Raw genomic sequence first — 15,160 nt, 5'->3', positions numbered from 1 at the left:
GTACGATTTAGAATGCAAAACTGCTTCCTTGTCAATATGTATTAAACCTACAAACAAACTGTCCGCGGTATCGTATTCTGTTGATCTTTAGTCCTTCTATCTACGCCCTCTTCTAGGAGCATCTTCCATTTTTCTCCTAGCTGATATTATGGTAAGGAAGCATGTAACATTAACGTCTGCTTACTCAACCCCTTACCCATTATAAACTATTTCCGTTTTGTTTATGAAATCCTCTTGCGATTATGCAATACCCCCCCACTCCCTGAAATGAACTAGCCAATTTCTTTACTCTTCACATACCCTAAATGATGTTCCACGGGACACGAAAAATGGATAATCTTTATCGACACACGCATACACACCTTCAGCTCACTTTTGGCACTACGTCACGTCAATATGTGATCAATAATACAGACTGTCTGATGTGTTTCAAATTATTACCTCAGCATTCACCACTTGGCAGCCATCCATTTTCCCGAACAGCGCCGTACCAAACTTAATTTACGAATATCGGGGCCAATAAGTGCGGCATGCAGAGCTGTCGAGCATATTGCATAACCTTACGAGTACAGTTTTCCATCTACGGTGCGTGTTATCATCGTATTTCTACCGCACGAGCATGGAAAGCGTTACATTGACGTGAAGCTGAAGTATTTTTTCCATTCATTTCCGTTTGTTTCATACACGTGATAGCAAAATTAATATATTTTCCTATTGATTTTTTCAATCAACATGACTTTGACGCATGGCGATTACACCGGTTAAATAAAGTTTTATTTTTTCATGAGCAGAATACTAACATAAATACCATGAGAATTTATACCAAATCAAGCTTTCTATGTTTGTTGAATCACAGATTCTGCTTATGCAACGACAGGCCAACAGCTTCCTTCTGCTGTGAAAAAACGGAAACAAGGTTCGTCGCTCAGCCGGGGCTCCCGCTCAAGTCTTTCGTTTCGACGCAGTCCAATTTCAACAAGACTTACACCCCAGATTAACCGGATGCCGAGTAAACTCCGGTCAGCATTAGCACATGTTGTAAAACTGTTGCTGCAACATTGTATAGAAACGAAACGTTAATTAACATCGGCGGCGTTTGTATTTGCAGCTAGTATTTTCACATACTAGTGGTTTGCCATAACATAACCATACTAATTATGTTGCATCGTTGTGTTAAAGCTCACCTATTCATTTAAGGCAAATCATTTAAAAGAACACATATACTTTTACTTTTATTATTCTTTATACCCTCGTGTCGCATCGTAAGCTAAAACAAACATTGATAAACTCATTTAGGAAAACGTTTGATTACTATCACCAATTAGGAAGTAAAACAGTGTGCTGTTTGCGATCTCTTATCAAACGAATTACAAAACGCGTGACATTTTGCTTTTGATGCTAATATTTTTTTTTAACTTTGATAGCAAAACTCCACCTCCATTATGTGGCACAATCAAACAACAAAACGACAGCAACTAATCAACGGGAGAAAGTCATAGGTCAACCTAATCAAGCAACCGGCTGGAGTCCGAATCGAATTTGCCACTTTGACACGATTATGCATCTGATCGTCGGCTAATTTGCAACACGCGAAGATCATTGATAAGACCGGTAACCGCTTTCGCTTCCACTATCGAAATGATGATTTTTTTTTCTTTTCCTGCTTCACTACAAACCTCCGAGCCGCCGAAGCATGACGTGAGCATGTCGCATAATTCACCTTGCCTAGCATTCGCCACATGAAATGTGAGCGGGACAGAAAATGGCCACACATCTTCATACCGTCCGAAGGCGAAGGCGCACATCACAGTCGCGAGAAAGGCCTCGCGGTTTTGTCTAATATTTATCATCTTCGATTTCTCCGCGCCGAACAAACCGGTGCAATCCGCGTGCAAACTCACCTTTCTCATCCCGATAGATGCCGGCACTGCAGAACTGTGCGAGCGAGCGGCTTAGTCGGACCAGTTTGACTTTCAGGAAGCAGCACAGACGATCCGCGCGACACATTACGTGAATGCATAATCCATTCGCATTTTCTCCCTTCCTTCGTTAGTTTCAGTTATCTTGTCTCCTTAAGGCACCCCGGTGCATTTGGTGGTAGCATACATCCTGGTTGAATTCTGCCGATGCTTTAGCTTAATCCACTGGGCAACTCATCTCGTTTAGTGTGCTTTTTCTCTCATATATGCCCAGTATGCAGAGAATTCCTTCACACATCCGAAGCATTCCCCTAGTAACCGGCGTCTGGTGTTTTTTGCTCGTCCATGCTTTGGGACACGACAGAAAGAGATAACGCAAGCCAACGCCAGGCAAGACACCCGTGCTAGGTCCGGTCAGTGAATTAGAAAGTCATTGAACTGCCAGCGGTGTAGCCCTGCGAACTGACCGGAAGGAAAGATGAGGTAGATGCTGTCTGATACGGACAAACAGTCGAACCAAAAGCGAATGGGAGTACAAGCAGTAGGACAGTTTGCCGAGGAGTGCTTAGCGGCCGCTTCTGGCTGAGCTTTAGCCGTGCACCATCGTACGAAAGCCCCCGAGGGCTCTCATGGAAGCCACTCCATGGAGAAAGGAGTCCTACCGCTATCGGTTGAAGCTAGTCGTTTTTTTTTTTATTTCCTTAGGCCTGAAGTTAAAATAACGCTCCACCATTACGGCCGTCACCTGAATGGGGCGGCAGAAATACATTTTTCTAGACTTCCTGATGCCGTCACTAGCGAGCTCACTCGCACGGTGGCCTTGTGGTGACAGTTTTGATGCATGGAAACCCATTACGTATAGTAATTAAAGGCTCCCAGATTTGCAAGTTTCCAATTGTTGAGTTACAGACATTGTGTGATAGTGAAAGAAGCCCTGATGGATGATCCTTATCCATCGGAACAAACAACAACTGGTGCAGGAAGAGCAACTGTACACATTGGGCAAATCCAAAACATTATACGAAACCATTGTTTCTGTACATGGACAACATGGAACAAGTGGCGATGCGATCACTCAACCGGAAAGAAACATATTTGCCGATCAATGAAACAAACGAAACGCAAAAAGTAGAAATCAGACCGATACACCTTCCACGGAACTTTATGAAATGATATTTTACTTATAATGGCAGTGGGTAAAGGAGCATACGCTTTGCTAATGAATTGTTCATTTCCTCATTTACAAGACAAATGAACGGTTAACAATCATATCATCGATTGCCAATAGTGAAACAAACCCCTCTTATTCGCATGACATCACGCCACGTTCGTCAAATATTACTGGCAGCCTTGAAATGTGTGTATTCAACATTATTTGGTGATGGTACAGTGCTTCTAACATTACATTGACACGGACTTTCTGACGTAAACACAAATTAAACTATGTATTTCACAACTTAACACACTGTCGTCGAAGTTGGTAATGTCACGGAGTGTCTCTCAACGGGAAGCCTAATTACGCGAGTAATCAGGAATGGTGGTTACGCACGAGCTTTGCACACGAGACTACCAGCTCCAATAGGCTACTGCTTGTCGTGATCGGAATCGGACGTGAGCTGAATTGTTTCGCAGTAAAACTGTAACTCTAATTTGGCACCGTTTGACACCTATAGCGAAGTTGCTCACATTAAACACATACATTGCGAAACCCTTTATTTTAACAATTTGTTGTCTTCTAATTTTTATCATTTAAGGTGCTATTATTTCTTACTATAAGGGGCTTTTTTCAATGATTTTTTATATATTTTTGCTATTTAAAACCTCATCTGTTTCATTTCTTTGCTATCATTTATACGAACTAGTTTGATCTTTGAATTACGCTTCATAATTATTCCTTTCATTTGGTACCTACTCAAGCAAGCGTTACAGCGCGATCGTTCATTCTGCTTATTTGTAAATCATCCACTAAATGATGCATTCGTAGGAAGGAAATCCGACCAATAGTGTCTGCAGACGTACATATCGACCATTGCTACCGTACCATCCATTACATGTCTGTGCTCTCCTAATTTGACCTGGAATATGCAGTCCCATAAATGGAACCCCTTCATGAACCACCAGTGGTCTACCGATGCACGATTATTTAACAGTCCGCGTTTCTAAAAGTGAAACAAATTCAACACGCAACCAAACCTTAGCGACAAAATTGCACACGAGACGCACTTGCCCACTAACCTTTCCCATTATGCCTCCTCGAAAGGCTGTGGTGATCACCCGTGTGGGTGATCGATAAAATTACTTCCTAATTAAAATTTAATTACACCGTTCGCGGAGCACGAACGGTTGCAGTCCAGGGGGTGGTTGGTACCATTTCGACCAAACAACCATTTAGCGACGTTAGAAAATTGTGACATATCGAAGATCGATCGCTAACGATCCATGCCATCCACCTTTGGCATTTCCAACGCACTCCACACCAAGTGCATCGAGAAGAAAAGTATGATTTCTTGACACTGTAAAATTCGTTGTGAAGCTTTTTTGCATTAATCTTCACAACTTTGCTAACATTTTTGTAAAAACGCATTATTTTATTATTTTAGGTACGTTCTTAAGCCACTGAGAGAGATTTCGTCCATAGTTTTACTTTCTGCTCGGTATCTTCATTCTTTCAATCGATCGCCATTTAAACTTTCGGCTATAGTCGTCCGGGCATAGAATTACGACGAAAGTGTTCTCACGGCAGCTCTACTACCAAACGCTCAACGTATCTGCGGTATTATCTGCACGATAAAGTTATTTACCACCGGTGTAATGCGTCATTAAACCAAACCTCCCCGGTTCTGCTTCCTCCGTTTCGTACTCACCCATTCCACCTAACGAATTCATCGGGGGAATCGAAATTCCCCAGTTCGATCGCAATCGGATGCGTCCGCGGCTAAGAACAGACCGGCTAATTCACTTACTTACACCTTCGACGGGGGTCATCCAGCGATGGCCGATGGCGCATTTAGTGCGACTGTTGCTTTCGTTGCCTTTCTGCCTGGTACCGGAACGGTAATGACTCCATTAACCGGTTGCAATGGCGATAGCGTTTTGACCGGGAAGATTCACTCACTCTATCCGCAAATGGGTGGCTAATAATCTTTGAATTAGCGTCGCTTCACCGTCATCCCAGGTGTCCAGCTTCTAGCACCAAACCCATTAGGATATTCTGTCGCAAACGCAGAACGTGTGGCTGCGGAGTAGCATCACGGGACGAAAAAAAAACACCCCCCACAAACAGACGCACACACACACACACACTTGTGGGTACGTTGGCCTTGGGAGGACAGTTCATCTGCTTGGCTGGGGCTGTTTGCCGCGCATTACGTGAAGCAACCGCTCGTGTAAGCGATGTATCGATCTAGCGAAAGCGAAAAAAAATTAATTACTCTCCCTTTGGATTAGCGCCATTCTTCAGACCGTGATGGTCACTGTCGGTTGGGGTATGTAATGGCTGTCGCACACGTTTCACGACCGCGGTCGATCTGCAGCTAGCCCGATCGGCACGCTACAGATCGAAATAGATTCCATTCAATCTATGCTTCTTCCGACCAACCGGTAATCTAGAATGAAACGTGAATTCTTGAGTATCCACGTCTATGGAGAAGACTATAGAAAAATACTGCACATACACAGGGAAGATTCACCCGAGATGGAAGATTGAGTTTTTATAGCGATTGCCATTAAAAGTCGGATGATTACTGGTGGAAATCTTTCAATTACTTCTGGATAGCGATGAGATCTGCAGTGTCGTATGCTTTTTTGTGTGCCTCATTTCTGACCATTTCCCACATAATTGCTTTGACATTTCATCTTTGCTATGACTTATTTATTGTGACTTATCATTCAATCGACAGCATTTTAGTGTTTGATATCGTCGTTCTATTGTTTAAATGAGTTTGCTTTAAGTTTCTACACTGTACTGTTGCCCTAACAGTAGACCACAAGGAGTTTTTATTAGATATAATTAAAAGTCGCTAACTATAAAGATATTTTGAGTGTTCTTGCTTTGCTTTGAGTCATTTAATACAAATCCCATATTTATTCTCTTCTAATATAAAACAATTCTTGCTTATATTTAGCTCGTGTAGAGTGTCCTAGCATTCTAACATATTCCGTCACTGACACTTGTGGAATGTTACAGATACAGCAAAGAAGCACGTGTCACAGTTGATTAGGTGTACCATTTTCATATTCATCGTAAGGTAAAACCGTGAACCTCGCCCTGTTCGTTACACACGTGACGCGTTGCGTCGAACCACTCGATCGTAGATCATCGTACCCTCGGGTAAGCGATATCGAGAATAGCTGGCAGTTATGCCACACGCCACGGAATGTAAGCAAAGGGATGGAATTTATGCAATGGAATAAATGCTTCACCCAGGATGCCTTAATAAAGCTGTCAGCTTTCGTTCGATGTCAAAACACTCACACGAAGAGTGCATTCACCTTGGCCTCTGCGAGCAAAAGAACCAAACAGTTTGACCATGCGAAGGCGCACCGGGGCAGCCGGGATGGGTTACGGAGTATGGTGCCCATCATTCTGAAATCCGCTCAGGTGGAAGCGATTGCTGAAATAAAGCTTAAGCTGTAAGGTGATATCATTTAATTAACGGCGGGCAATGTAAAATGCGAAGAGAGGTTAAATAAAAGATACGCAAACGCCTCTACGAAACGCATCCGAAGAATGTGGTGCGACTGATTACTATAATTTGCATACACACATTTTTCAGTTCCCGTTCCAGTCTTTCTGACTATTATACTACCACGGTTACGTTTCGTCTTTGGTAAAGCTGCGAACGCTTTGGCACCTTCTTGTAATCGGGCAGATCGGGATGCAAATACATTTGTGCCGCGTGCATCCGCGCCATACGTCCACGTGCACGAAATTTGACGCACAGATAATGTGCGTTGCGAAACATTGTTTTCAGAACATTGAACATTCCACCTCTGCTGCAGTACGGTGCAGAAAAAGAGGTTTCATTTCCGCAACCGTGTTTTTTTTTGCAGAATGTGTGAAAATGTCTGACAATCGCCGAGAGGTAGAAAGTATGAAGCATCCCAATTAGCACATTGAAAACACTTTGGACGTTTTAATAATATGTCAGAGTAATATTCGCGCGGTCGTGCAAGTTTGTTGCTTAGTACGGGGTGCATTACGAAATGGAAATTGTAAACATATCTTCGTACAGTGAGAAAAAAGCACGACGTAACGATGAACTTGAAAGTAACCATGTAACGATGAAGTAAAAACAAGTTCTCAGAAACATTTGATGATAATTTCACATCCATTTCACCAACAAATGCCTATGTTTTAACCTTACTTAAGATACCTTCATTTCTAAAGTAGTATTACGGCCTGATGGTTCTTCTCATTATTTTGTCATTTTCTGTAAATTTTAAATTAATGCTTATTTATTGTAATTTGAAAAGACAGCTCTCATAGAAATGTCGAATTACATAGTTTCCAAAATTAACTGCACTTCGACATCTTCTATCAGCCTGACATCGCTGCAACGATGGTAATAAAAGTTCATGTTGCATACTTTCAGGCTAATAAACTACAAAACTATGTGGTGTGCTTCCAAAAGTTCAAGTATGTAACGGTACTATTAATTTCATAATCAGCATAATTTCTTCACTTCCATGTTGGTTTTATTACAATCCATTTTTCTCATTCCGGAACCTGAACGGTGATGTAGAGCAAACCATGATCGGGATCGGTGCTAATTATAGCCTCATTGTTACGTGTTTTGATGCGCAGCATAAGAAAATCATCATTTGCATCAATTGTTTTCAGGTAATAGCTAGCTTTATCCTTCAAACTAGCGTACAGTCCAGCCGTGGTGATCGCTTCCGCCATGTTCTCGATCGTGCTCCTAACTGGATGACCATACTCGTTCATCACGATAACTTGCTTCACTAGCCGTACCTTTCGAATCCGCTCAAAACAATAGTCGATGTATTTTTCGTGCAAATTTTCCGGCTCCGGTTCCGGTTCGGGTGGTGGCACACTTGGTGGTTTTTCCTACAATAGTTAAGAAAAACCTTAGCTCTTTCACTACTTAAAAGTGCTCTTGCTGCATTTGCGTGCACAAACCCGAACTGAGATACAAACCATTTCGTTCACTAATCGAGGTTACCACAAGACTGAAACCGGTGTCGACAACTCACCCAAAACCATGCCACCTTCAATCGTTGTATTCGAGCTGTAATCGATAATAGAAAGACACACCCACGTGGGCTCCTATCATAGACCCAAGTTCAAGTCGCCGGATCGAAAAAAAAAGCTAGACACAATTGTATCTAGGGGTGACGCTTATGCTAATGCAACCCTTTTGTTTCCAAAAACCGGTGTGGATCGACATATGTCATTAGACCGCAAAGCATTAGAAGCATTAGTGTTTGTTTTTCACCTTCCGTAATGGGATTCCGATTATTTATTGGCAACATACCCTACGGAGGGTTGAGAATTTGTTTTATTTCATGCTTAGCTAGGCGAAAAAAAGGTACAATAAAAAAAACCGCCTCGCTTTGGATACAATCTCTTGAGAAGTTCTATTTTTATTGATTTATTCGATTCACACGCATGTTCGCTAGTTGTATGTGGTATGAGTTTTGAATGTGTACGATATCGATAGAATATAATTGACATGCACTAGTTACAATGACGCACGATACAGGTACGCATACACAGTGGTAATATGTGATGAAACACGATTACATGAATGCTAACATCTAATTGATTATCGATTGATTAAAACAACGTAGAATGAGGCAGATGAATCACTGTTCGCAATGATAGCATCATAATTATTGTCGTATTTTTTCAGTAACTCTTCGCATAGTTACACGATTGCTGCTTAGGATAAAATTTCTGATCCTTTCGATGTTTTGGGTCCTTTTCCACTGGACGCATCGCTATCCTGGTCGGAGTTGTAGCCCGTTTCGCTGGCGTCACACGTTTGAGCCTTCTGAACCTTCTCTTCCCACTGTCGCAGCAGCGTGACCACGTCATCATGGCCGAACGTTTCCGCCTCATCAATCGGTCGATTACCCCAGCGATCTTTCGGATCATGCGGTACGCCACAGTGCTCGAGTAGGAACCGAACACACTCAAAGTGTCCTTCGGCACTTGCCAGATGTAGCGCCGTTCGACCGTCATAATCGGAGAGTGTAATGTCCATGCCGGACAGTTTGTGACGGCGCAGTGCAGTAACATCACCGATTGCGGCGGAAAACAGCAGATTCACCACCGACAGACCCTTCGTTTCGTACCGATGGCGTCGAGGATCCTTCTTGTTCGAACCGTGCTTGATGTTATCGTACAGGTGGAAGTTGAACACGTCCACTAGCTCCTTACAGAACTGCACACCGCGACAGCTGTTACCGAGTGGATCAAGCGGTGGTGACCACATGAACATACCCATCACGTTCGGAATGACTAGCATTACGCCGCCCGATACACCCGATTTTGCCGGCAGTCCCACTTTAAACGCAAACTGACCGCTAAAGTCGTACATACCGCAGGAGTGCATCAGCGACAGGACGTCACGGACATTTTCCGACTGCAGAACGCGCTCCTCCGTCAGCGGACAGATACCACCGTTGGCGAGAGTGGCCGCCACAACCGAGAGCGTATCGCAGGTGGCCTCCATCGAGCAGATCTGAAAGTAGAAGTCCATACACTCGCGCAGGTTCGCCTTCTCCGGGTAACACTTGTGCTCGCGCATGTAAAACCCAAGCGCGTAGTTTCGGTCAGCAGCCTCACGTTCCGACAGGAACACAGCATTGTTGAACCCGAGCGGTTCATTACCCGCCATGCGACTGAACCAGGTCTGCGCGTAGTCAAACTTTTCAGCCAACGTCATCTCCGGTTGGACGAGCGTCTTCAGCAGCGAGCAGGTCAAAATTGCACCCGCGTTAATCATCGGATTGTGCGGCTTCTTCTCGTAGTCTAGCACCAGCTCGTTAAAGTTGCGTCCACTCGGTTCCTGACCGATGTACTGATGCACCACCTGGGCTCCCAGCTTTTCGAGCGCGATCGCATACGTGAGAGGCTTGCTACAGCTCTGGAGTGTGAAGGGCACCGAAGTGTCACCGATCGAAAACCTTTGACCATCGATCGTACACACGCTAACGCCCCAGTAGTCCGGATTAACGCGCGACAGCTGAGGGATGTAGTTGGCCACCTTACCATCGGCGTTACTCTTGCACTTCCAGTAGATCTCCTCGATGTCTTTGGTGCATCCCTGAAAGTCCGGGATGACAAACTGATGACGGAAGGCACGAGCGATCAGTACAATGTTCGGTGCGATTACGGCCTTGAATGTTTCCTCATTCAAATGCTGGGTGTGGGGTGATCCGTGCTCGTAGTTATTGAGCTTGTGGACACGCTTCAGATTTTCCATCATCTCCTGAATGCGCGGATCCGTTCTTCGAATGCCGATCGTTCGCAATTCCTATGGTAGACGAACCGGAAACAAGGCTTGTATTCAAAAACCACAAATACACCACGAATATGCTTACCGCCAGGAATTTTCCCATATTAACCGTGTTCGTTTCCTTGTTCTTGAACATTTGGAACAGTTGGTCCTCGGAGTGTTTCTTGTCGGAATCGCGTTGTCTAAAAAGAAGAAAGCAGCAGAAAACTGGTAAATTAACTACTAAAGATATAAAGGTTTTATCTCAACATGCAATCTCCATTAGCACTTATGACATATCACACTCTCACCAATGTCAAATCATTTCCTTACAACTCTTTAGGATAGTAATTTTGCTAATCTATGTCGTCACTCTCAGTAACTTCGTTATGAAGCACTTTATAGCTAGAAATCTCTCGGTGGCTCACGAACCTCACGAAATTAGCCAACAGCTTCACGAACGCTTCACGTTGCTGGGGAGTAACATCATTGCTTTTCGTGCGATTTAACTTTTGGAATGTTTGTTCGCACAGCGTTTGCTGTTCCGCATCATCGTCCTGCATGAGATTCTCCATGCTGCGCTGCACTTATCGTCCCCCGTTAATTCAATATTCTTATCCACTAAACGATAGCACAATTTCACCACTTTCGATCAAACACAACCAGTCGCGAATGATAGCGATCGTTAACTATCAAAACTTCGACCGTTGTAGGGCTTTTTATTTGTTCGAAATATTCGATCAGTGTAGGTGTGATAAATATATAAGCGAACGGCGTTTGATTTCGTATCAAGCCCGGAATATTAGCAACTTTTCTTCGCACGAGCTTCATGGTGAATTCTTCGTGCGCAAGCATTATTTGATTGGTTTTACGACGATCGTTTGTTCGGCCGGTTGAACACGTTACACGAACCAACCAACCTGTTACCAACAGGGGACAGAGAAATGGAGCGGAAAAATGGACTACCATTGAGATGAAAGAGATGGCTGGATGTTGTTATTATCACTATCAAACGTCGGTTGTTGCTGTTTTGCGCTTAGTATGTTGATGCAGCGGACAATGCTTAAACTCATTAACTGACAAGTAGCCGCTAACAACTGGCGATCAATATTTATTCCGTTGCTTAGCATCGGCTGATGGTTTGGGTTGCAGATCGAAGGAAGAGGAAGTTGCTAGGGAAAGCGACTGTGGCGTAGTATTACGCAGATTTTGGAACCCATCGTCACCAGGAAGTTGTTTACAAATGGTTTTTGTTGTTGGATTCATTTGATACGATCGCAAGACGAGCCCTTGTGTTGGGACGCACTCATGTTGCTGGTAATTTTGTATGGTTGAATGATGATTTTCAACGCTTTTCATACATCCATCTACGTCATAAATTCTTGCGTGTGAGACGATAAACTGTATTTGAAGACGTAATAGTCTGTTCCTCCGTGGCGGTATGACATGCTACCTTTGCTGTACGAGATGCCGAGACGCAACCACCAGACAAACAATACAGTGAACACTTGTCACCTCGGTGTGTTCGTTCTAATCTTGGACTTTCAACAAACATTACAACATGTACAACTGCCCACTGGGACGTTAACGATCCACCCCAATGGGGAGGTAAACATGAAACCAGTTAAAAGTTGTTATTGGCGCGTGATTCTGACGCAGTATTATGCTTGGAAAATGAATGAGCCGTCTTTAACATGTACGTGTTTGATACTTACTCATCTGACGGAGGTGGACGTTTTCTATCGACATTATAGAAGTGAGCTTTTTGGCTATAAGGACGTACAGCTGTCCAAAATCTGAAAAGTGAAGAAAAAAATAGAAATCACATCTGTTAGAATGGTCGTGATGGGGGCACAATACAAGCAATATTGTGAAATTGTCAAAAGTGTGATTTGTGAATATGTGAAGTGTGAAAAAGAGTTGTTCTGTTGATCCAAACAGCTGATAGATATAGCTACCTGGTTATTATCCAACCAACTACTTCGTGTTGGAATTAAAATGAAAAGATTGTCCAACCAAAGTCCTCATCATCAATTACCTGTGTTTCTTTGAAGAAATTTCTGGATTCGCTCGTACAGAAGATGTATCTAAGCTAGCAACACCGTGAATACTCCTGTACCCGTGACTAATAACACTCGCTGCAGTGCCACACTGAAGGTGATGTGTTAAGTTTGGTAAATTTACACTTACACGAGAGATAATCATCTCAAAATCTGCTCAACAATGTTACTTTACGCTGTGGAGCACTGTAGAACTCCAAAAGGCAATCACAATCTATCGATTCCGATACCGATTTTTGGCCCAGTAATAACTTTGAAAGGGTCGTCAGAAGTTTATTCACCTTTCGCGATGAGCGAATTTTATACGTGGTAAAAAGTATTGATTATTATCGTGCCGAAAATTTCACAGCACGTGGGGTTTACTTGTTACGAGAGCGTTCCTTTCACTGTTACACTAAACCGCAGTCATTTACTGTTGAAAATGGACAGTAAAACACCCCACGTTGAATCGATTTTTCTCACGTGTCTCACCCACTTTACGTTGGACGTTTTTCAATCGTTAAATCCTCCACGAAAGCACTTTGGATGGCGTCAAGTTGTTGTCAATCACGTTGGTGAAGTAATCAGCGTTTGGTCTCCATTGGCCGCAGATAAGAAAGATGCAAGGACACGCGGTACACTATCCAGGACTCATGGTACATGTTTTCTCTCAGCAAAGTACAGCTGTCTCAATTCGCTCTTTTCTCTTCTCACCGCTTGTGTTTGCCGACATACAGTCTGTGGGCGATGGTGGACCTGCGCTTGGGCAACGTTGGTGGTCCTGTCCTTAGCTATTCCTGTGGTAAACTAAACGTATCCAAAAGTGAGCATAAGTGCTACTCTTCATCGCATCATCTGAGGTGGTTGTAATTCACCGTATGTGTGTAACTTTAAAACAGAAGAGCGTCCGAGTTGGTCTTGAAAATTGTTAACATTCCGGCAGGTGTGTGTTTGGATGTAGTGGTACTTGCGTTTTCTATTTGCGCATTATGTGCGCACGAGAGGATAAATCTATGAGCAACAGAGATATAAGATGTAAACATACCGACTCATACCATACCATATGATACAGCATCGTTATCGTTTTGCTGATAAATGCCGTGTAAAGAGGTGACTAGAGATGGAAAAGAACTACTACTAGGGCATACGTGATGCTGCACACGATGTAAATTGGATGAATCATAGACTTTGCGGATCTAAAACGGCAACGTTCAGCAAACAAAACATTTTCAGACTCTTTTTAGTCGGATTCACCTTCACATAGTAACTACAGAGCATAATTTTTAATGATGCTGGTTTTAGAATCAAACCATCAAATAAAAAAGCACGATGTAATCCGTTATCTTGAACTAAAATATGATATTAGCGCGTAAACCGAAAAGGAAATTGTCAATTTGAACCTACATTTGTAGCGCGTGATGCTTGCAACGCTACGCAATGAATACATTTTCAGTGCGAGGTAATGCAAGGCACATTATTACTATTGTTTCGTTGTTAATTCTACTTTTCTCTAATAAAATTCCAGTGTGAATAGTGCACAAAATGTTGCAATAACAGTAAACATAAATATTTTATTGTAAAATTTAAAATTCATGTAACTAGATGCTTATTCACCACACTGTTAATTACATTCACCACCAATAGTAACGCCGTTACATCGCTTCAACCGACAGTACTGTCATCATGGTAACGCTGCGTTTGGTTGTCAAAACAAAACGAATCGAAGGTAGCTGCGACGGCGAAAATTGCTCAGATCTTCTGCATAAAGAAAGTTTAGGAAAGATTTTTCGGCCAATTTTTCGATTGAAACCAGGTTCGAAGGTTAATTAAGCAGTACGAACGTGTCGGCAACAGCACAATTTCAATTACCCCAAGAAAATGGTAAGCAATATGCAACCAGTATTCCTGCAGCTGGTGACAACGTCTGCAGAATGGAAGTTCCCAGCGATAATACAATTTCGCATTCGATTGATTATTTTCTTCCAGTCGCAAGAGGTCGAAGAAACACTAAAACGAATTCAATCGCACAAAGGCGTTGTAGGAACGATTGTGGTCAACAATGAAGGTACGTTGTGGTGGGATATCTAACGGTGCTTCTTTGATGATGTCATCTATTGTGACTGCTGGGTGTTACTCTGCAGATGCCATCGATGGAGGACCGAGTGCAGTGGGAAATATTCCGACCAGTTACTAACCAAGATTCTATTTAACCTACCGTAGGAATTCCCGTAAAAAGCACGCTTGACAATACGTCCACCGTGCAGTACGCCGGGTTAATGAGCCAGCTGTCCGATAAAGCCCGGTCTGTGGTGCGTGATCTGGATCCCTCGAACGATTTATCATTTCTGCGAGTCCGATCAAAAAAGCATGAAATAATGGTGGCTCCAGATAAGGACTTTTTACTAATTGTCATTCAAAATCCTACGGATTGAACAGGTGGACCGGCCACACACAGTTCACAACGGCAGTTTTTGTTCTTGCTTTTCTATTACATGATCGTTTTTACCGGTAACAACCTATAAATCGTGAAAATGGAACCTTGTGCACTACCGTACACGATATTCAATTTAATCGAAAGGAAGTTTAATATAAAATTCTTAATTGGATTTGTGCTATTTTTGCTTAGCAATCACGTTCCATTTTCCAACATAATTTATAGTGTCGGTCAGTAAAGAGGGAAACAATATCGCGCTAAAATAATAATACAGGCACACACCAGAGTTTGAAGACAGTTTTT

At 42.9% G+C, this 15,160-nt stretch overlaps 3 protein-coding genes across 3 annotated transcripts; 1 reads left to right on the top strand and 2 right to left on the bottom strand.

The window, feature by feature from the left end:
* Positions 1-7,635: 7,635 nt before the first annotated feature.
* LOC128709443 (uncharacterized) lies at positions 7,636-8,082 on the bottom strand. Its single transcript, XM_053804439.1, has 2 exons — positions 8,062-8,082; positions 7,636-7,989 (listed from the first exon to the last, which is right to left on the bottom strand). Exons 1-2 carry the CDS (start codon positions 8,080-8,082, stop codon positions 7,636-7,638), a joined length of 375 nt encoding a protein of 124 aa, XP_053660414.1.
* Positions 8,083-8,824: 742 nt separating this feature from the next.
* LOC128709438 (glutaminase liver isoform, mitochondrial) lies at positions 8,825-12,589 on the bottom strand. Its single transcript, XM_053804435.1, has 4 exons — positions 12,423-12,589; positions 12,100-12,180; positions 10,491-10,587; positions 8,825-10,423 (listed from the first exon to the last, which is right to left on the bottom strand). Exons 1-4 carry the CDS (start codon positions 12,587-12,589, stop codon positions 8,825-8,827), a joined length of 1,944 nt encoding a protein of 647 aa, XP_053660410.1.
* A 1,712-nt stretch (positions 12,590-14,301) lies between these two features.
* Positions 14,302-14,855, top strand: LOC128709436 (dynein light chain roadblock-type 2). The gene is made up of 2 exons (XM_053804431.1): positions 14,302-14,488; positions 14,644-14,855. The coding sequence occupies exons 1-2, from the start codon at positions 14,302-14,304 to the stop codon at positions 14,853-14,855; spliced, it is 399 nt and encodes a 132-aa protein (XP_053660406.1).
* Positions 14,856-15,160: the final 305 nt, after the last annotated feature.

The sequence above is a fragment of the Anopheles marshallii genome, chromosome 2, assembly GCF_943734725.1.
Source record: "Anopheles marshallii chromosome 2, idAnoMarsDA_429_01, whole genome shotgun sequence".
Lineage (NCBI taxonomy): Eukaryota > Metazoa > Arthropoda > Insecta > Diptera > Culicidae > Anopheles > Anopheles marshallii.
This window is presented reverse-complemented; position numbering and strand designations above follow the sequence as displayed.

Excerpts from the sequence above, each read along its gene's own strand:
- LOC128709443 (XM_053804439.1), bottom strand. The coding sequence starts at position 8,082 with ATGGTTTGTATCTCAGTTCGG. Across the intron at positions 7,990-8,061 it reads TGGTTTGTATCTCAGTTCGG|GAAAAACCACCAAGTGTGCC; the intron begins GTTTGTGCACGC and ends TAACTATTGTAG.
- LOC128709438 (XM_053804435.1), bottom strand. The coding sequence starts at position 12,589 with ATGATTATCTCTCGTGTAAGTGTAAATTTACCAAACTTAACACATCAC. Across the intron at positions 12,181-12,422 it reads ATTTCTTCAAAGAAACACAG|ATTTTGGACAGCTGTACGTC; the intron begins GTAATTGATGAT and ends TTCACTTTTCAG. Across the intron at positions 10,588-12,099 it reads CGTCCACCTCCGTCAGATGA|ACAACGCGATTCCGACAAGA; the intron begins GTAAGTATCAAA and ends TCTTCTTTTTAG.
- LOC128709436 (XM_053804431.1), top strand. The coding sequence starts at position 14,302 with ATGGTAAGCAATATGCAACCAGTATTCCTGCAGCTGGTGACAACGTCT. Across the intron at positions 14,489-14,643 it reads GATTGTGGTCAACAATGAAG|GAATTCCCGTAAAAAGCACG; the intron begins GTACGTTGTGGT and ends AACCTACCGTAG.